The 22,835-nt window shown below is 36.8% G+C and overlaps 4 protein-coding genes across 12 annotated transcripts in view; 3 read left to right on the top strand and 1 right to left on the bottom strand.

Moving 5' to 3' along the window:
• LOC113522397 (igLON family member 5-like) overlaps positions 1-22,835 on the bottom strand; it is a 132,276-nt gene that overhangs the window by 81,565 nt on the left and 27,876 nt on the right. The gene's annotated exons all lie outside the window — the stretch shown is intronic.
• On the top strand, positions 2,151-6,505 carry LOC116413323 (uncharacterized). The gene is made up of 3 exons (XM_031911762.2): positions 2,151-2,313; positions 5,867-5,936; positions 6,391-6,505. The coding sequence occupies exons 1-3, from the start codon at positions 2,157-2,159 to the stop codon at positions 6,485-6,487; spliced, it is 324 nt and encodes a 107-aa protein (XP_031767622.1). The 5' UTR covers positions 2,151-2,156; the 3' UTR covers positions 6,488-6,505.
• Positions 10,347-12,901, top strand: LOC128200070 (uncharacterized). The gene is made up of 3 exons (XM_052892187.1): positions 10,347-10,559; positions 11,538-11,720; positions 12,612-12,901. Exons 1-3 carry the CDS (start codon positions 10,517-10,519, stop codon positions 12,860-12,862), a joined length of 477 nt encoding a protein of 158 aa, XP_052748147.1. The 5' UTR covers positions 10,347-10,516; the 3' UTR covers positions 12,863-12,901.
• LOC128200069 (uncharacterized) lies at positions 15,503-22,275 on the top strand. Of its 6 annotated transcripts, XM_052892183.1 has the most exons (5): positions 15,503-15,925; positions 16,457-16,543; positions 16,871-17,012; positions 17,570-17,613; positions 17,980-22,273. In XM_052892183.1, exons 3-5 carry the CDS (start codon positions 16,951-16,953, stop codon positions 21,834-21,836), a joined length of 3,963 nt encoding a protein of 1,320 aa, XP_052748143.1. In that variant the 5' UTR covers positions 15,503-15,925; positions 16,457-16,543; positions 16,871-16,950; the 3' UTR covers positions 21,837-22,273. The 6 variants fall into 6 exon arrangements, with proteins under 6 accessions (XP_052748143.1, XP_052748142.1, XP_052748139.1 ...); XM_052892182.1 differs by having other exon boundaries at positions 16,457-16,547; positions 16,878-17,012; positions 17,570-22,275; XM_052892179.1 differs by having other exon boundaries at positions 17,570-22,274.

The following is a 22,835-nucleotide window of genomic DNA, read 5'->3' on the forward strand; positions in this document are numbered from 1 at the left end:
TTTCACTCTCATACTGGTACATTCGCGTAACATATAGATTTTACTAATTCATTTATATACATGTCTCTACTATTACGTTAACAAATCAAGTAAAATAGTTGTCCTTGAGTTTTTCTTTCAATTAATGATAATGTAATGGTAACCCTGACTATGCAAACGGTATACGCTGGCGGGACAGCAGTGAAGGATGATAGGTGAGGATGAAGTAGGTCAGTTAGCCCATCGTGACAAATTCAACAGGAATTGTTCACGATGGTTTCCAAGGAGAACCACGTGGAGGTCGACCTAATAAGGCATATTGCTAGCAATGGGGCTGTCAAACTCCATTACTAACAATCCCTTTCCCCCCGACGTATCCATATTGGCATACAAATTATATAACACACACAATGGAGAATTATATTATGTAATTAAATAAAAAATTTATGAATAAAATCACTCAAATCGATTTACTTTTAGAATATGAATTCTCAAATAATATTCGATTTATTCGAATGAAACTACTTATTCGATTAAAAGCGTTGTCTGCATCTTACCGATAAGGTAATAAATAAGATTTTCATTAGGTATATTTTGACATTTTGTCACACAGACACCCTCCATCCTATGCCCTTCACGATACAATGTAAACCCTAAGCGACATTTTGGCGCGAACATTAATTAAAAACGATGAAAATAAAACAACACAATATCATCCATCTTTGAAAAAAAAATCATGTCGCGATAAATTGGCGGGACACTGCCATTTTTTATCTACGAATAAAATGGCGGATGACAGTGTTGAAGAAAAAAACAATAAATTGTTTGTGATTTACCTCAGATTAAGGACTAGGTGTAGTCTCTAATCTCAGTGATTTATGCGTCGCAAGTAGATAGGTAGTTATAAATTGACTCGGTTTAGTTGTTTTAACGTTAAATTTAGTTAAAGCAAGCAAAGTATATTAATTATTACATAGTCTTATGGCGTAGTACTATCTCATCTAATTCTGTAATTCTTTTGCTTAATCTATGAAGCGTCATCTAGTGCTAAACATCGATACATAATCTTGTATATCTCTTAAAATTTTATGGATATATATATCACTGGCAAAGAGCTGGTGTTGTCATTATGCCACTAACAAGTAGTAAACGAAACGGAATGTTACAAAAGTAGGTAAAGATTTTTTTATTAGTCATACTTATAGTTGACGTTATTATAAAAAAAAAAAGGAAGCTAAGGAACTACAGATCAAATGTTCACGATGAACTAGCAGTCACTTTCTTACCATCATAAGAAGACGCAAAGTTGCTTACCTGAAAAATAAAATACATAATTATATTAAAATATTAATCTTTAATATATTTCTTATAATATTATTATTTAGAAATAACAATTATCTTCATCGTTTTTCAGCCATTAACCCTTCTTTGCGTGACTTTCTTTATTGGTGAAATAAATCAAGGTGATATAATCCATGTTCAAAATTAAAAGAAAAATGGTTTCAGAGATGTTTCCTCCCACGAACACTCAGGTTGTGGAATGAGCTCCCTGCCGAGGTTTTCCCAAGAGACTACAGCACGGGGTTCTTCAAAAGGGGGGTAAAAAGTTTTTTCAGGGTCGGCAACGCACGCGTATTACCCCTAATATTGTAGGCGTTGGGGGGAAAGGGATTGTTAGTAATGGAGACTGAGAATCCCATTGCTAGCAATATACCCAACCAGGTCGACCTCCTCGTGGTTCCCCCTGGAAACTATCATGGTAAATTCCTGTTGAATTCATCACGATGGGCTAACTGGCCTGTTTCCATTCTCATCTACCACCCTTCACTGGTGCTCCGCCAGCGTATTCCGTTAGCGCAGGCGGGGTTACCATACCATTTTCATCCATAAAAAAATATGCATCTATCAGAACAATATGGAGCCATTATGTCGCTGGATTATCATTCCATTTTCATCCACCAAAAAAACAACAGGCGTTCATAGGCTACAGTAACCGCTTACCATCAGGTGGGCCGTATGCTTGTTTGCCACCACAGTGGTATAAAGAAAAATTAATTTAAACTAGATTTATGATTAAAACAATCGATTACAACATTCATCGAGACCTTGGAATTGTGTTTACAAAACGAAAAATCACACATTGATTCGTGAGAAAAAAAATGGATTTCTTTTTTAAAATGAACCGCGAAGGTTTCTCTTGTGTCTTGAAAACATTTTATAACTCGTATCGGAGCAATATCAAATTGTTCTTGCATTTCATAATTGGATATCGGAAGAAAAAGTTAATAACCGTGCTACAAGACATGCTGTTTAAAGGAATAATTGTATTTTTGGGTAAATTTTTTTTCATACCACTGTGGTGGCAAACAAGCGTACGGCCCACCTGATAGTAAGCGGTTACCGTAGCCTATGAACGCCTGCAATACCATGGGCATTACGCGCCCGTTGCCGACCCTGAAGAAACCTCTTTACCCCCCTTTTGAAGTACCCCATGCTGTAGTCTCTTGGCAAAATCTTGGGAAAATTCATTTATTATAAATATATTATAATTATTCTCATCAGTCTTTAACTCTTCACTGCTGAACATAAGTCTCACCCTTGGGGGTTTAAGGGAGTCGCTGCTGCCCATCCCTCGTCCTTCCTTAGTCTCCTCTTACGACACCCACGGGAGAGGAAGCGGTGGCCTATTCTATGCCGGGACTACACGGCGATTACGTATCCATCCCAAATTTTTTTTTTATACAAAAATCCACAGCAACCAATACCATTGCTAGCAATATACCCAACCAGGTCCACCTCCTCGCGGTTCCCCCTGGAAACTATCATGGTTAATTCCTGATGAATTTATCATGATGGGCTAACTGGCCTGTTTTCACTTTCATCTATCACCCTTCACTGGTAGTCCGCCAGCGTATCCCGTTAGCGCAGGCAGAGAGAGAGAGAGACCATTTTCATCCACAAAAAAAAAAATTGCAGGCGTTCATAGGCTACAGTAACCGCTTACCATCAGATGGGCCGTATGCTTGTTTACCACCTCAGTGGTATACAAAATACGTATCCATACCTAATGTTTTTTTAATACAAAAATCAACAGCTTTTAAAAAACAAATTACATGCTAAGTCTCTTATAAATACAGTCAATAACGGATTTTATTTATACAAACAAAATTTTTATAAGTGTTTAACGTATACATGTGAGCAGTATTTATTTATATATTTTTATGTATTTGTGCAGGTATTTATATACATGTATGTATATGTATTTGTATTATTATATGTATCACATCTTCATATTTAGAACTAACAGAATTTCTCATCGTGCCTCCCACCAAATTGTTTATAATTACTCCTCTCCATCCAAAGGTTGCCTGCAAGAGATCGCTCTTAGCGATAAGGTCGCCCATTATTTTCTCATTGTGATTATTTCTTGTAATTGTTTATATTTATAATAAGTTTACTATTGTAACCTTATGGAGGAAACAATAAAGAGTATCTATCTATCTATAATTCTAAAGCGAGGTAGACAAGTTAGAGTGTGTGTATGCAAGTAATACAAGTGCATGTATGAAAGAAACCATGTATAATAATGAGTGTCCATAAAATCAGGTTGATTAATATAAAAAATAAATAAAGTCCATGTTACTACAGTTCATAATAGATAGATAGATAGATAATTTTATTACATTACATACAGCACACAAATTACAATAAAAAAAAAAAAAACATACACATAATACACAGTAAAAGAGATAAAAGAATGAAAATAAAAAAGCACAAAACAAAAACAAAAAATAAAACAAAATATATAAACTAACAATCTCCTTTCTTTCTTTTCCTTCATGCGTGTGCCATAGTAACACAAAATGGTCACAACTTAGTTTATTGCTTTGCCCTTGAAAGAGCAAAACACTGATATTCTGCTGTGGCCAAGAGTCAGTCGCGAAACTCCTCATTAAAAATAACAATAATAAGAAATATAAATAAACTGCATTGTGTGTGCCCATTACATTCGCCTTCATTTGATATTATATTCTAAATAAATAAATAAATGACAGATACCATTAAATGAGGGGTAGTCGATATAAAATCAATTATAAATTAAGAAAACATTTCATGTTGTTATTTCATACATTTATATTTGGTTTACATTTAATCCATATTGAAAGTAAACTCGGTCTACTTGTGACATGTTATGTATGACAGTTTAAGACAGTGATGGAAATACTATGTACTAGATATATGAGTTGTATATTTAGATCTATCTATCTATCTATCCATTTAAGAGCTGCGCTCTTGTCGGTGGAGCTCTTGCCACTCACTACGATTTTCAGCGAGTCTCTTCACCTCTTGATACGACACGACACCAACTCCTTCCTTGATCTGCCTGATGTAACTATGTCTCGGTCTCCCTCTCCCCCTTCTTCCTTCTATCTTACCTTCTATTATAATGTTCATAAGTTCGTCGTGTCGTATCAAGTGTCCTAACATTTTTCCCCTTCTGTCAAATTCACATTAGATATATATAAATAATTCCTTTCCCATGGGTATCGCCGAACGAGGCGACTAAGGGACTAAAACTCTTTCACAGACTCGTATATCGAAGTTTGTGAAAGAGTTTTAGAAATAACCGTTCGATCACAAACTAAAATATTACGTACAAAGAACTGTTCTGATTCTAGTGAAAACGGGAGACTGTTGTACAAAAACCGTTTGCTTGGGTACCTCTGTCCTATTTGTGTTTCATCCGTGAAGCAGTTGTGTTTGCATGGCTGTGTTTCGGTTTGAACGGTGGGATATGGCAATGAAAGTAAAGTTTACTGGGTACAGAGGAATAACACCTGAGTCCTCAGGAATGGCAACGCATGGGGGGTATCATGGGTGAAACAGTATACTCTGTTATGTCCACAATACTGCTCATGTCTATAGGCGACGGTTACCACTTTCCATCAGGTGGGCCGTCAGCTTGTTTGCCATTCTAAGTTGCATAAAAAAATACAATTATACGTTTTTGTCTGTTCCAGAGTCCTGTTTCAATAGAACATAATCAGAATTTAAACAAACGAACAATTGACTCGACAAGTAGTATAAAAATTAATACAAATCAAAGGTCGACCAATCGATTAATAGTTACGACTCACATTTTTTTTAATGCCTGAAAATGGAATAGTAACCCCGCCTGCATTATCGGTATATACTAGCGAGGTACCAGTGAGAGATGATAGGTGAGAATGAAAAGGCAGGTCAGTTAGCCCATCGTGACGAATTCAACGATAAATTAGTCACGATAGTTTCCAGGTGGAGAATATTGATAGCTAACTAACTAACTAATTACTAACAATCCCTCCCCCCCACGACTCACATGTAGGGAGTGTTTCTATCATAATAACGATAGAAGTTGATTAAGTTCACATTATGTTGTATTAAAATGTATTACCTTATTAAAAATTTATAACTTTGTTTTTTACGTATATGTACATGTTGGTAGTATTTATATACTTATTTATTTGTGTAGGTGTTTATTGACATGTGTGTGTATATGTGTATGTATGTATATCTATGTGTGTATATATATATGTATATGTGTATGTATATATATGTATATAATAGTAAATAGGGATATATATTTACACTATTACATGTATTATATATCCATATTCAGTAACAATAGAATCTTCATCGTGCCTCCAATCAAACTGTTTATAATTACTCCTCTCCATCCAAAGGTTGCCTGCAAGAGATCGCTCTTAGCGATAAGGCCGCCCATTGTTTTCTCACTGTGATTATTTCTTGTAATTGTTTGTATCTATAATAAGTTTACTATTGTAATCTATTGGAGGAAACAATAAAGAGTATCTATCTATCTACGTGTAGTAATTTAATATTTCAGGCATCATACATGCGGTGGTGAGCAGTTTTGGATTCGGTGTTAATACAGACACACGTCAAATCATATTCAGGTACTAGCCGTTTCCCGCGGCGTTGCTCGATTTTATTACTATGTAGTTCCCGTATATCATTCCCATTGGAACTGTTCATGAATCCGGTCTCGTATTGTATTATTTACTTAAATGACAATTACGTATCTAATACCTAATAAAGTTCTAGCTAATTCAACTGGTATTCGCCCATGATACCCCCCGTACGTTGACTCAGGTGTTATTCCTCTGTACCCAGTAAATTCACGCCATATCCCACCCTTCAAACCGAAACACAGCCATGCAAACACAACTGCTTCACGGTTGAAACACGAATGGGACAGAGGTGTCCAAGCAAACGACTTTTGTACAGTCTCCCTCTGGTACAATTCTCGCCAGCAATATGACCTATGTTCACCAGTGGATAGAACGGCTGATATGGTATTGGTATGGTAAAAAATATAATAACATTCTTCATTCTTTTCTATTGTTTCAGATACAATCTAGTTCCGCGAATACCAAGGTTTTACTGGAACCAGAGAGTACCAGATTACGACGAATACGAACACATAGACGACTGGAGCTGCACATAAATGAAATGTTCCCTTTTTTCATTGTCTTTTATTTATTTACTAGCTGTTTCCCGTGGCTCTGCCCGCGTCAATTAATATATAAAGTATCCTAGAGTTAAAATATGATATACGGCTTCGCACGGGTGCATAAATTGCAACATTTTAAAAAGTGGTCATTGTGACATAACGATAATGGTTGGACATATAGTGTCGCCAAGTTTTTTGTAGTTATTGATATTTTCTTCAATATTGTAGAACATACTTTTGTTCTATCACCAATAGTTTCCGCAGCGCACGCGACCAAAGATATTTCATAGCATTTTTTTTACATCTTAAGTTACGTTACTAGAGTTTTAGTAAGGTTCCCTAATGTTTTCTAGCAATAAATATAGCCTGTATTACTCAGGGTGAATGTAGCTTTCTAATGGTGAGAGAATTTTTGAAATCGGCAAAGTAGTTTTTGTGTTTATTCATTACAAACATACATACACACAAAAATACAAATCTCTCCTCTTTATAATATTAGTGTAGATAACCTACCTTCATTAAGCCAATTTCAGTTAAATTGACTTCGATTATTTTATAACACTTTATATGTGATCCTTTAGTTCGATATAACTTTTTTATTTATGAACCGATTGAAATAAAACAAACGCTCAATGTTTAATTGGAGCAAACCGTAACGCACTAGTAAAAACCACGTTCAAATCGGCTAAACAAAAATTATAAAAAAAACAATGTTTTGGATTCTATTGCGTTCATAAAGCCCCCTATAATAGGTTTTTCTTATATATATATATATATATATATATATATATATATATATATATATATATATATATATATATATATATATATATATATATCATGTACAGACAGTAAGCAGTTACGATTTTATTATATGTATTGATTTATATGCTTCTTACGCTTGTGGACCCAGCATAGAATGGACCATAATTCCCTTTTTCGTGGGAATCGTAAAAGGCAACTAAGGGAGATTAACTGTCGAGGGATGGGCAGCAGCGACCGTCTTAAAACAGCACCAAACCTCAAACCGAACATCATCTAACTGTGCTTGTCGGGGGAAAGGGATTGTTAGTAATGGAGACTGAGAATCCCATTGCTAGCAATATACCCAACCAGGTTGACATCCTCGCGGTTCCCCCTGAAAACTATCATGGTTAATTCCTGATGAATTCATCATGATGTGCTAACTGGCCTGTTTTCATTCTCATCTATCACCCTTCACTGGTGCTCCGCTAGCGTATCCCGTTAGCACAGGCGGGGTTACCATACCATTTTCACCCACCAAAAAAAAAAAAAACTGCGGTTACCGTGTACCAAGCATGGCTACTATTGGTGGTAACCTTCTGTATTATTTATATTATATATGTATTTATATTAATTAAATAAATATATATGAGTGAGCAGTGTCATCTTTAATTCTTTCTCTAAGTGTTCTCTCGTGTCTAGATTACAAGCCATAGATTAATATAGTTCTCTAAGTGCTGTAAGTAATGCAAATACACTTATATATAAATATATATATATATATATATATATATCGGCTATGAATTCCTGTATCAAGTAATATTACTAGAGGGAGACTTTGTACAAAAGTCGATTGCTTGGCCACCTCTGTCCCATTCGTGTTTCAACCGTGAAGCAGTTGTGTTTGCATGGCTGTGTTTCGGTTTGAAGGGTGCGATATAGCAGTGGATTTACAGGGTACAGAGAAATAACTCCTGAGTCCTCAGGAATGGCAACGCATGGGGGGTATCATGGGCGAAACAGTATACTCTGTTATGTCTATGCTACTGCTCATGTGTATAGGCGACGGTTACCACTTTCCATCAGATGGGCCGTCAGCTTGTTTGCCATTCTAAGTTGTATAAAAAAAACCTCTGGCGATCAGCAGTCCTTTTCTTTTAATGGATGATAATGGAGTGGTATCTCGTCTGTGATAATGGAATACGCTGGCGGGGCACCAGCGAGGGATAATGATAGGTGAGAATGAAAAAGTAGGTCAGTTAGCCCATCGTGATGAATACACATGGAATTCAGTACTATGGTTTCCAGGGGGAGCACGTGGAGGTTGACCTGACAAAGAATATTGCTAGCAATGGGCCTGGCAGTCCGTATTACTAACAATTCCTTTCCTACCCAATCAGAAGGCTTTTATTTTATGGGTGTAAATGGAATGTTAACCCCGCCTGCGCTATCGGTATACACTGGCGGGATACCAGTGAGAGATGATAGGTGAGAATGAAAAGGCAGGTCAGTTAGCACATCGTGACGAATTCAATGATAAATTTGTCACGATAGTTTCCCGGGAGAACAGCGTGGAGGTAGACCTGACAGGGAACTACTGTGAAAATATAATATAGGTTACTAGCAATGGGCCAGGTAATCCATATTACTGACAATTTCTTTCCTCCCTGGGAGGAGGAGGGGGGAAACGGATTGTTAGTAATGGAGACTGAGAATCCCATTGCTAGCAATATACCCAACCAGGTCCACCTGCTTGCGGTTTCTATTAAAAACATATTACGTCGACCACAAATAATAATTGGGATAAGGGTAGGAAGAGGATATTATATATATATATATATATATATATATATATATATATATATATATATATATATATATATATATATATATATATATATATATATATATATATATATATATATATATATATATATATATATATATATATATATATATATATATATATATATATATATAATTTATTTATTTATTTATGGCAACAAAGAGTCATTTACAAAATAATTAACAACAATATCCATTACAGTTTTAGAACAATAGACCTAACAGTGCCAATAACAGTATTTATGAAGTCCCATGGAAACACGCATGAAATTTAGCAACAGAATCCAAGGTACTAATATTTATAAGTATCAAAGATGAAGCAAAAGAAAGAAGAAGCGCCGATTTAATTTTAACATACAAGTTTTTGAGTTAATTTTGAGTTAACCAGAGGGAGACTTTGTACAAAAGTCGATTGCTTGGATATCTCTGTCCCATTCGTGTTTCAACCGTGAAGCAATTGTGTTTGCATGGCTGTGTTTCGGTTTGAAGGGTGGGATATGGCGTGAATTTATTGGATACAGAGGAATAACACCTGAGTCCTCAGGAATGGCAACGCATGGGGGGTATCATGGGTGAAACAGTATACTCTGTTATGTGCATGGTACTGCTAATGTCTATAGGCGACGGTTACCACTTACCATCAGGTGAGCCGTCAGCTTGTTTGCCATTCTAAGTTGTATAAAAAAAACACTTTAAAAAAAAAAAAAAAAAATATATATATATATATATATATATATATATATATATATATACTAGCTGATCCCGTAAACGTTGTTTTACCACTTATTGCGAAATATAAAAATCGCAATTAAAATACAGGGGTTGATCGTAAAACGATGAAAATTTAAAGTTGTATGTATTTTTCAATGCTAAATTATAATAAAATAAAAATAAAAAAAAAATATAAAAAAAAATATAAAAAAAATAAAAAAAAAATATTTTGGGTTGGATCACCCTTATCATTGAGGGGTATGAAAATAGATGTTGGCCGTTTCTCAGACCTACCCGATATGCACACAAAATTTTATAAATATCGGTAAAGCCGTTTCGGAGGAGTTTGGTAACAAACACCGTGACACGAGAATTTTATATATATAAATATATAAGCAAATTTTTAAAGTCCAATATCACAATTTTCAATAGCAGTACTGTGACGAATTCAATATCATTGTTTTAATTCGCTCGCTGCTTAAATTCATCCGTAAAAATCAAACAAACCTATTATCGGACAATTGTTTTTTTAATCGTAACTCGTGCTTGACTATTTTTTTTTTTATGAAAATAAAAATATTCAATGTGAAAACCACTTATTTTCCATACAGTTAAGGTTGAGAATTCTTTAATTATAATTTTTATACGCTGAGTATATTAAATGTAAGAACAAGTTATCGGTTGTATTGTGGAAGTTATGACGGTGGCCGCTAAAACGGAGAAATGTCTTGTATTAATGCTTTAGTATTAATTTTATTATTAATACGTAAGTTTTTTTTAATTTAATTTTTTTTTATACAACTTAGAATGGCAAAAAAGCTGACGGCCCACCTGATGGAAAGTGGTAACCGTCGCCTATAGACATGAGCTGTACCATGGACATAACAGAGTATACTGTTTCGCCCATGATACCCCCCATACGTTGCTATTCCTGAGGACTCAGGTGTTATTCCTCTGTACCCAGTAAATTCACGCCATATCGCACCCTTCAAACCGAAACACAGCCATGCAAACACAACTGCTTCACGGTTGAAACACGAATGGGACAGAGGTACCCAAGCAATCGACTTTTGTACAAAGTCTCCCTCTGGTAATACCATATATAATATTGTCAACCAACTTCAAATAGAAAGAGGTTCTAAGATTGAGTTGTATTTTTTTTCACGTTTGTCACCTCATATATTACAAGTAACTCCGTCAGTTGTGATCCGATTTGGAAAAATCTTGTTTCATTTGTTTATTTTTTATTGTAAAGTTGGACAAGTGGCGGTGTTCCACCGTGCGTTTTTCAAAGCACTTTCTTCCACGCACAACCACTCTTTGAAATCAACTCCCACCTCTGTCCCATTCGTGTTTCTACCGTGAAGCAGTTGTGTTTGCATGGCTGTGTTTCGGTTCGAAGGGTGCAATATGACAGTGAATTTACTGGGTACAGAGGAATAACACCCGAGATCTTAGGAATGGCAACGCACGGGGGTATCATGGGCGAAACAGTATACTCTGTTATGTCCATGGTACTGCTCATGTCTATAGGCGACGGTTACCACTTTCCATCAGGTGGGCCGTCAGCTTGTTTGCCATTCTAAGTTGTATAGAACATATTACTATTTAACATATATAGAACACTACGTCTTTATATATATATATATATATATATATATATATATATATATATATATATATATATATATATATATATATATATATATATATATATATATATATTTTTTTTTTTTTTTTTCAGAACCACTCCTCATATCCTCAAGACCTTACAATACCTTCTGCTCCATCCCCTGTCCCGTAACAGAACCCTGCCAGAACCCATGGAACGGGTATGGGAAAAACGATTACTATGCCAGAAGCGACTATGGAAGGACCGACTGCTGCGGCAGCTCACCAATCAACCTGAACATCTACGCGTATGGAGGTGAGACAGAAGACTCTACACTTATATTGTAAAAAGAAAATATTTTTATTTTTAAACTATATCAGCCTTTAACTGTCCACTGCTGGACATAAGCCTCCCTCTTGGGAGGTTTTGCTAGTAGTTGCCACGCTCGGCAAGCGGATTGGCAATCACAGTTAGGCCTTAGAGACGTTTTAAGAGAGACGCTGTTGCCCATTCCTTACCCTCCCTTAGACGCCTCTTACGACACCCACGCGAAAGAAAGGGATGGCAAGGATGACACGGCGAGGTATTTTTGTTTCTAACAAGTAAACTGGGGAGAAAGGGATTGTTAGTAATGGAGATTGAGAATCCCATTGTTAGCAATATACCCAACCAGGTCGACCTACTCGCGGTTCTCCCTGGAAACTATCATGGTTAATTCCTGATGAATTCATCATGATGGGCTAACTGACCTGTTTTCATTCTCACCTATCACCCTTCACTGGTGCTCCGCCAGCGTGTCCCGTTAGCGCAGGTAGGGTTACCATACCATTTTCACCCATCAAAAAAAAAAAAAAATAACAAGTAAACTCAAAAACGAATGTACTAATTTTAAAATCCTTTTACCTTTAGAATGCTACATTACCCTTGATTAACATAAGTTATTTACGGGGCGAGTCGCTAGTCTATACTAAGATATTAAAGAGGAAAGATTTGTTCGTTTGTTTGTAATGGATAAACTCGAAAACTACTTAATCAACTTAAAAAAAAAATCATCTATAAATATATATAAAACTACATTATGAGCGTGTTACACAGGCTGTATATTCTCGAAAATTCTATTTATCCGCGAGAAGCCGGGTCGAATCGCTAGTATTTGACAATAACAAATCTCACATGAAAATAATTATAACAACATTTCTATTACAGAAGACGCAGAGTATAAACCGAATCTACCTAATGCATCCCCATCACCCCCACCATCCCCGCCATCACCACCACCTCTGCCGGGGCCGTCAAAACCACCATCACCCCCTCCGCCACCGCCACCACCCTCACCGTCTGCCCCACCATCAAGAAGGTCCGGAGATGATGGCAGAAGAAGCAACCTTTTCACATCTCTATTCAGCGTACCTGGAGCCATCGCGGATTCGTTACTTAGTGGGGAAATTAAATTTTAACTTCTGTAAACTTCGATATAAAACTCTTTAATCATTCCATGTCTTAATTTTTTTTTTATACAACTTAGAATGTCAAACAAGCTGACGGCCCACCTGATGGAAAGTGGTAACCGTCGCCTATAGACATGAGCAGTACCATGGACATAACAGAGTATGTTTCACCCATGATACCCCCCATGCGTTGCCATTCCTAAAGATTTAGTTGTTATTCCTCTGTACCCTGTAAATTCACTGCCCTTCGAACCGAAATACAGCCATGCAAACACAGTTGTGTTCTTGTTATTTTAACAATGAATAAATTACTCAAAAATACCACAGTTAAAAATGAACAAAAAATATATTTTTATTCATTTTTTAACTGTGGTATTTTTACAATGCAATGGAGGGCACTAAATGTCTAGGGGTGTGTTAAATTGGGTGAGCGGACTTGGGCCAAAAGTCGTTTGCTTGTGCACCTCTGTCCCATTCGTGTTTCAACCGTGAAGCAGCTGTGTTTGCATGGCTGTGTTTCGGTTCGAAGAGTACGATTTGGCAGTGAATTTACAGGTTTGTTAATAATGGTGTTTCTGAATAGATTATGGTATAAAATAAAACAGTAATAACCTTTATTCAAATAATCTTGTTTTAAAGCTCTTTTAAATTGTAATTTTTTTTATGATTTTACTACTGAGTTCGAAATGTTGCTATCTGCTGAGAAGAGCCTGCAATAAACTCAGCAGTTACTCATTTGAAATTATTATGTACAAGATAATTTTACATCTGCACGGGTACTGTGGCTGTAATTAGAATTATGTTCTATTATCTAACAGTATTCTGTTAGGGGGGGGGGGGAAGGAATTGTTAGCAATGGAGTTTGACAGCCCCATTGTTAGCAATATGCCTTATTAGGTCGGCCTTCACGTGGTTCCCTCTGGAAACCATCGTGAACAATTCTTGTTGAATTCGTCACGATCGGCTAACTGACCTACTTCATCCTCACCATTCTCTTTCATTGGTGCCCCACCAGTGTATACCGATTGCGCGGGTAGGGTTACCATTCCATTATCCTTTCAAAAAAAAATTCTGTTTGTTTTTTTTTTTTTTATGTAACTTAATGTCCGCGTTTAAAGAGCGATAATCCGATTGAAGTACAAAACAACAGTTTAAAAACCAATAAATAACTCATTAATTACTCTTCTAAAGCTCCCCGAAAGACAGGGAACTTTTTCTTTAAATTGTCCGCCATCGATAACTGTTTTTTCGACAATAAAATTGTCCCAGTTTCTCGCCGAATTCAAAATGGCAAACTTTCCCGCGACTAGACAGTATCGACAGGCAATGAATTTTGTTATTGGTTTGTCGAGTTATGTCTTAATTAGTTGTAGGTATAAATGCTTAAGTTTTGAATTTATTGTACTACTGAGTAAGCTGAGTTTCATATTGTATTTTAATAAAGTAGGCGAAAGTCTTGCGGAAGTCACGATTTGATCGACAGTTTTTACACTGAACCCCGAGCAGGGATTTAATAATTTGTCTGGAGATGCCACGTTTAGAGGTGAAACATGCGTCGCAAAATGGTAGTCGGAGATTGATGGCTAATATGGAAGGTCGTGGATCTTCTGGTAGTAATAGTGGTGGTCAGTCTTCGAGTGTTGGCTTTCACACACATACTAATGGTAGCGGAATTAAACAAAATAATTCTAAATCCGGCTTCGCACGGCTTTTTTCTATTATATTAAAAGACAAAAACCAATTCAGTAGTTTTGTTTCAAAATCAAAATAAGAGGTTTTTTTTCATAATTTATATAGTTTTTTTTGCACACACACCCACACATACACACACGCACGTACATAAATACACACACAATATGGTTACCACTTTCCATCATGTAGACCATCAAATGACTCGCCTTTCCAACATAAATACAAATATATACGGAATTATCATAAATCTATATACAACCTTTGGTACGGAACCCCGAAAATAGGACAGTGTGGTAAAAAACGGCCGTTGAGAAGGGTCCGGGCAAATCAATCTTACTTTATGAATAACAAATGCTCCCTGAACCTGATATATCCTGTGTTAACCGGAAAAAGAGCCGGAAAACACCAGTGGATATTGGTAGCCTTCAAAAATTGGATATTATTAAGAGGTCCTTCTTTTCAAGTGAATAGCATACACAGAAAATTGATTTCGAGAAATTTATGTTTAATTTACCAGAGGGAGACTTTGTACAAAAGTCAATTGCTTGGGTAACTCTGTCCCTTTCGTGTTTCAACCGTGAAGCAGCTGTATCTGCATGGCTGTGTTTCGGTTTGAAGGATGGGATATGACGTGAATTTACTGGGTACAGAGGAATAACACCTGAGTCCTCAGGAATGGCAACGCATGGGGGGTATCATGGGCGAAACAGTATACTCTGTTATATCCATGGTACTGCTCATGTCTATAGGCGACGGTTACCACTTTCCATCAGATGGACCGGCAGCTTATTTCACATTCTAAGTAATATAAAAAAAAATTAAGAATCTATACATGCTGTAGAATATGCTACAGGGGTGACAGACTTGACTAGACCCAAGATCTACTGTTCACTGACGAAACCATGTGCGATCTATGTAATCTAGCCATGTAATGGTCTGCGGAGGAGGCGGCGGGGCGCGGGACGCGGAGCAGCGGCGAGCGGACTCGCGGCTCGCGGACGGCAGACAGACACAGCATAGTGGCAACCGCACACGCATATATTCGCACAATAAATTGTCGAGCTAAACTTGTATTTTACAACAACATTCCGCTCTTATTCTCCCTGAACATATGGTCCTTCGAGCTCTATTCAATTACTGGACTGTTTAAATTACATCGTGATAAATTCCACCGGCTTCCAACAACGACGCGGTCGTCTTTGATCAACGGTGTGACAGGCCTCTTTCAACGGTTTGACGGGCTTCTTTCAACGCCGCTCTTCAACGTTTTGGAGCTGGGAATTTGTTGCTGTTTAGTCTTCCGACCAGAATTCTACGGGCCCTACAACGCTTTTCAAGACAAGAAAACAAAAAGGATTATATGGATAGTGCATAAAGACCGTAAGATCGCTCCATTATCTATCTTTTTGCTTTCCATCATCATATTATCATCATTTAACCTTTCCATTAGTGAATTCATTCCATAATTCCATAATACTTAATCACTTATTTTTAATCTAAGTAGTTATTACTTTCATTTCAAACCATAAACGGTTATTGCCATTTACTTCATTAGTTTTTTTGTAGTCTTGTAGATTAAAAAGCTAAAATCGTAATATCTATTTATACATTGATTATTAATATCTCCGTAATAAGTAAATCGTAGACGCTTTTTTTAAGTAACATTTTTTTTACGCTACCTACCATAGGCAGTAAATATCATAATCGAATCACGAATCATACAATCATAATTATCACGTAGTTTTCAACGCTATTGTATTATATACTTAGTTAATTCTTTGTTTTATTAAGTAAATGCGATTAATTACATCAATCTGCTTTTAGTTGCTTTAATCATATCTCACGTACCTAATTAACAGTGTAATATTTTAATACCGTGCAATAATTTATTTTTTTGTTTTTTTTTCTTAGGTTAGCCAGTAGTCTGCTAAATTACTACCAACCGATCAACGGACTTTGTACTGTAGCATCTGTGCAGTGTCAGACACATTATCACAGATTAGTATATTTTTAATTTGCTATCTTTTAATTAAGTATTTTTTTTTATTGTAGATAATTAAAATATATTTATTTTTATTACTTTATTTACAATTTTTAATTTTATTTAATAACTATATCTTGATTAACTTTTGCAATGACAGAAAATAAAGCAACACAATTAAATCAATTAATTAAAAAGCGTGGTACTTTTAAAAGCAAACTTACAAATTTTTGCAATTACATTAATATATTAAAAAATAGCTCAGCTGTTAGTAATGCTGTCATTCAGTTCGAGCTTCAATCGCGCATTGATAAAATGGAATCCTTATATTCGGACTTTAATACTCTTCAGGGTGAGATCGAAGAAATTGCTGACGATCCTGACCAGAGGTATCAGGAAAGGGACGCTTTCGAGAACCAGTATTATGCGGCTGTCGCGACGGCTAGGAGTCTGTGTATACCGTCATTTACATCGACAAATCACGAGGTAAGCTCTTATGATGCTTGTGCGCACAAACAAAGCAATTTTGTAAGGCTTCCCAGGATCCAGCTTCCCGTGTACAATGGCAGCTATCAGCATTGGCTCGAATTCAGGGACACGTACGTTTCTATAGTCCATTCTAGTACTGTTATTGATGACATAAACAAATTTCATTATCTTCGCGCTTGCTTACAAGGTAGTGCAGCTTTAGTTATTAAAAGCTTAGACTTCAAGGCAGAAAATTATGCTTCTGCATGGGAATTGCTGTGCAAGCGATACGACAATAAACGCTTACTTGTAAATAACCATGTACAAGCTCTTTTTAATGTTAATTCTATCAAAAAAGAATCTAGTAAAGCTTTGCGTTATATAGTCGATGTCACAAACAAAAATCTTAAAGCTTTGGCTACTCTTGACCAGCCAACAGACAGCTGGGATACATTAATAATTTATATGATGTCAACTAAATTAGACAGTGTTACAAACCGAGAGTGGGAGGAGTATAGAAACAATTGCAGTGATCCACCTACTCTAGATATTTTTATAACCTTCTTGTCTAACAGGGCTGATCTTCTAGAGACTTTAGAGGAGGCAAAAAACAATAAAGGTAATTCTGAATCTACTCACGTTCAAAAATCCAACAGCTTTATAGTTTCTTCAAGTAAAAATAAAACGCTTTCCTGTCCATTATGTCAACATGATCATCATTTATTTAACTGTGATACATTTAGGAAACTGTCAGTAGATGCACGCATTGAAAAAGCTAAAAGTTTTAAAATATGCTTAAACTGCCTTCGACCTGGTCATCATGAGACACGGTGTAAATTGTCACATTGCAAATATTGCAAATCCAAGCACAATACTCTTCTTCATCTTGATATTCATCACGAACCTGTCACGCATGATAGTGTTGTCCTATCTGCTGAGCCATCTCAGTCCTCAACTAATACGGGTTATATTTTATTATCCACAGCCTTGGTCAAGGTGCTTGACGTCCACGGGAAACCACATGCAGCTAGAGTCTTGTTAGACAATGGAAGTACCGGAAACTTTGTCACAAAGGACTTTTGTGGCAAGCTCAATCTTCGTACACATGCTACGAATTCAAGGGTAACAGGTATTAATCATCAAGTATCCACTAGTTCATTGTCTTGCTCTCTTACATTGGAGTCTTATGTTGGTGGCTACAGGACAGACATCAATTGCTTTGTTTTACCCACTATTACAACTTTGCTTCCAAACACATATATAGATATACATAATTTAAAAATACCGCCTGGGGTTTGCTTAGCCGATCCAAATTTCAACGTTCCGTCAACCATTGACATTCTAGTAGGTGCGGACGTCTTTTGGAGTGTGATCGGTACAAATCGCATCCAGTTAGGTACACATAAACCTACTCTTTTTGAAACCAAATTTGGTTGGTTGGTTTCTGGCACTATCAGTCAATCAGATCCTAAACAGTATGTATGTATGTTTTCTAATAATTTACAGAATAATTCTACAGACTTAACTCGTTTTTGGGAACTAGATACAATTTCATCTAAATATGAGCTCACTCCGGATGAACATGCATGCGAACAAGATTTTATGAATTCTACACAGCGCAACAAAGAAGGACGTTTTGTAGTTTCTATGCCACTCAGAGAACCTCCTGAGGTTTTAGGCAATTCTTATTCACTTGCTAAAAACAGATTTCTTTCTCTTGAGCGTCGTTTGCAACGAGAGTCACATTTGAAGCGTCTTTATGTAGAATTCATAAAAGAATATATTGATCTGGGTCATATGAGTGAAAACACATTTAAAAATCATAATCAAACAATTCAATGTTATTTGCCACATCACGGCATTCTTAAAACATCTAACATAACCACACAACTACGTGTTGTGTTCGATGGTTCTGCCTCTACGTCTTCAGGTAAGTCGCTTAACGACATACAACGCGTAGGTCCTACTATGCAGGACGACTTATTATCTATTTTATTACGTTTTCGACAGCACAAGTTCGTGGTATCAGCAGATATAGAAAAGATGTATCGGCAGATACTTTTAGACGACGCACAACGTCCTTTACAAAAAATATTATGGAGGTTTGATCCCTCCCACCCTCTTAAGTCATATACCCTAAACACTCTCACATACGGCACGGCATCAGCGCCATTTCTAGCCACCAGATGTCTTACACAGTTAGGTCATGACTCTAACAATTCTGAAGTAAAACGCGCTATATGTCATGACTTCTACGTAGACGATTTTTTAAGTGGACATGAGACTATTGAAGACACAATTTCATTGTGTCAAGGTGTAATCAACACCCTTCAGTCAGCCAAATTTAATTTGAGAAAATGGCACTCAAATAATAGTACCATATTAAATAGTATATGTCAGAACAATAAGAGATCTGGTAGTGTAGATCTTAGTGCAAAAGAGTGTGCAAAAACATTAGGTATTCATTGGAAATGTCTAACAGACCACTTATCATTTTCTATTAATATTTCATCTCAAGATAAATTAACCAAGAGATTTATTTTGTCCACAATTTCACAAGTATTTGACCCATTAGGCCTTGTATCGCCATGTATAGTGGAAGCAAAAATATTAATGCAACAATTGTGGATAAATAAATGCTCTTGGGATGACAAGGTTCCCCCTCTCATAGAAAAAATATGGTCAGAATTTGTACAGTTCTTACCATTACTGAATAATCTTAAGATTCCTAGGTGTATTAAAAATAACAGTACAGTCAACACAGAAATACATATATTTACAGACGCATCGGAGAAAGCATATGGTACATGTGTATATATAAGAAGTATATCTAGCGAAGGTTCAATTGATGTCCGTCTTTTGGTTTCCAAAAATAAGGTAGCTCCTATTAAAATTACTACAATCCCACGACTTGAACTTTGTGGCGCGCTTTTAGGAGCACGACTGTACAAGAAGGTGATTACATCGGTTACTCTTGAATTCAGTCGTTGTGTATTTTGGACAGATTCCACCATCGTCTTAGGCTGGATTGCTTCTTCACCAAGTCAGCTTAAACCATTTGTTCGGCACCGAGTTGTGGAGATACAGGAAGGTTCTCACGAATGGCGTTATGTACCCTCAAAATCAAATCCAGCTGACTTAGTATCCCGAGGTCTAAGAGCAGATTTATTAAACAATTCTTCCTTGTGGTGGTCAGGGCCTTCATTTTTAAAACTAGATTCATCTCAATGGCCACTTAATCCAAATAAACATAATTCCAATTTACCTGAAACGATACAATCATTTCACACAGATGACAGTAATTTAATTAATAATAAAGGTAGTTTAATTTCATCTTTAATTGACAAGTTTTCAAATTTCACACGACTGCAACGTGTAGTTGCATTTGTCTTAAGATTCGTCAATAACTGCCAAAAGAATACAAATAAACTAAGTGATCAAATATCATTATTAGAATTAAATAATGCTGCCAAACTTCTTTTACGTACAGCTCAGCAAGATTCATTCCCTGAGGAACGTGAGTTACTCTTGTCAAACAAGCAATTACCTTTCAAGAATAGGTTAGTGTCATTATCACCGTTTATAGATTTTGATAACCTCATCCGCGTGGGTGGCAGGCTTAATGATTCTCATTATGACTACAATGTCAAACATCCCATTCTTTTGTCAGGCAAACATCGCTTATGTGAATTAATATTCAATATGCTTCATAAAAAATTCATGCACTCAGGGCCTCAGTTATTACTAGCCACTGCTAGACATAATTATTGGCCTATAGGAGGACTCAACTTAGCAAAACGTATAGTTCGCTCTTGTGTTAGGTGCACTAGGTTCAAGGGAAAAACCATTCAGCCCATGATGGGTAACCTACCAGAGAAACGGGTCCATCTAGAATTTCCTTTCCTAGAAACAGGCGTCGATTATGCCGGTCCAGTGCTGATAGCTGATCGCAAGGGTAGGGGCTGCAAAATTATAAAATCTTACATTTGTGTGTTTGTGTGTTTTGCCACAAAGGCGGCGCATCTAGAGCTTGTCTCGGATTTGACTAAAGAAGCTTTCATTGCAGCACTAAACAGATTCATAGCACGACGAGGCAAGCCGCAAACGATATTTTCGGATAACGGCACTACCTTTGTTGGGACTTTTCATGAGCTCTCCAAGCTCCTCAAACAATCTGAGTTGTCTACGGATTTGGCCGAACAAGGTATAAACTTTTCATTTATTCCTGCCTATACTCCTCACTTTGGAGGCCTATGGGAATCGCTTGTTCGATCAACGAAGCATCTTCTTAGGCGTATTTTAGATAAGACTCATTTAAACTATGAAGAAATGGCTACTCTTCTTATTCAAATTGAAGCCATCTTAAATTCTCGTCCTATCACACCTATTTCCGACAATCCTTCTGATATTTATCCTCTTACTCCTGCCCACTTCCTTATTGGACGGTCTATCATCTTTTTGCCACATCCAGAAATTGTCGACCGCCGCTTCAGCTCTCTTCAGCGATTTCAACGCATCGAGCTGCTCAAGCAACATTTTTGGAATCGATTTTCTAACGAATACGTTGTATGGCTCCAACAGAAAACCAAATGGCATCGGTCTTATGGCGAGCTTAAGGAGGGCACCCTCGTCGTCATCAAGGAGAAGACCTCACCTCCATTAATGTGGCTCATGGGCCGCGTTATCCGCATAATACCTGGAAGGGATGGTATCGCAAGGGTTGCCGACATTCAGACCAAGAAGGGTGTCATGCGGCGAGCATACAACACCATATGCCCCTTGCCAGTGAAGAGTTTTGAACTTGACACTTCAACGCGGGGAGTATATGGTCAAGCCATGTAATGGTCTGCGGAGGAGGCCGCGGGGCGCGGGACGCGGAGCAGCGGCGAGCGGACTCGCGGCTCGCGGACGGCAGACAGACACAGCATAGTGGCAACCGCACACGCATATATTCGCACAATAAATTGTCGGGCTAAACTTGTATTTTACAACAACATTCCGCTCTTATTCTCCCTGAACACCAATTATATACTTCTTGAAATCACAAATGAAACGACATAGTTCAGTACACAATTATGTAGTATTGTACATAGATAGATAGATAATTTATTTACATTACTTACAGCACACAAACTACAATAAAAAAAAAAACATACACGTAATACACAGCAAAAGAGATAAAAGAATGAAAATAAAAAAGCACAAATAAAAAAAACAAAATATATAAACTAACAATCTCCTTTCTTTTCCTTCCTTCATGCGTGTGCCATTGTAACACAAAATAGTCACAGCTAAGTTTATTGCTTTGCCCTTAAAAGAGCAAAACACTGATATTCTGCTGTGACCAATGTAGTATTTTGTTATTTTATTAAGAGGGAAAACGTAAAACTGCAAATTATTCTCAGTAACTACTTATTTATATTAGTGCGAGCATTGCGTCCGAGCATCTTCCAAAAAGATATTAGAAAACGGCTTATCAAGACCTATATCTGGAGTATAGCTTTGTATGGATGTAAGACGTGGACACTAACTCGGAACAAAATAAATAAACTTAGAGCCTTTGAAATGTGATGCTGGAGAAGGACGGAGAAAATTAGCTGGACAGATTCAATTAGTAATGAGGAAGTCCTGCTTAGGGTTAAGGAAAAGAGACAAATTATAAAAACTATTGAGGACAGAAGGGAAAAAATGTTGGGACACTTGATACGACACGATTACGACACGACGAACTTATGAACATTATAATAGAAGGTAAGATAGAAGGAAGGAGGGGAAGAGGGAGACCGAGGCATAGTTGGATCAGGCAGATCAAGGAAGGAGTTGGTGTCGTGTCGTATCAAG

Source organism: Galleria mellonella, unplaced genomic scaffold, assembly GCF_026898425.1.
Source record: "Galleria mellonella isolate WM207_F2 unplaced genomic scaffold, CSIRO_AGI_GalMel_v1 utg150, whole genome shotgun sequence".
NCBI classification, from domain to species: Eukaryota; Metazoa; Arthropoda; class Insecta; order Lepidoptera; family Pyralidae; genus Galleria; species Galleria mellonella.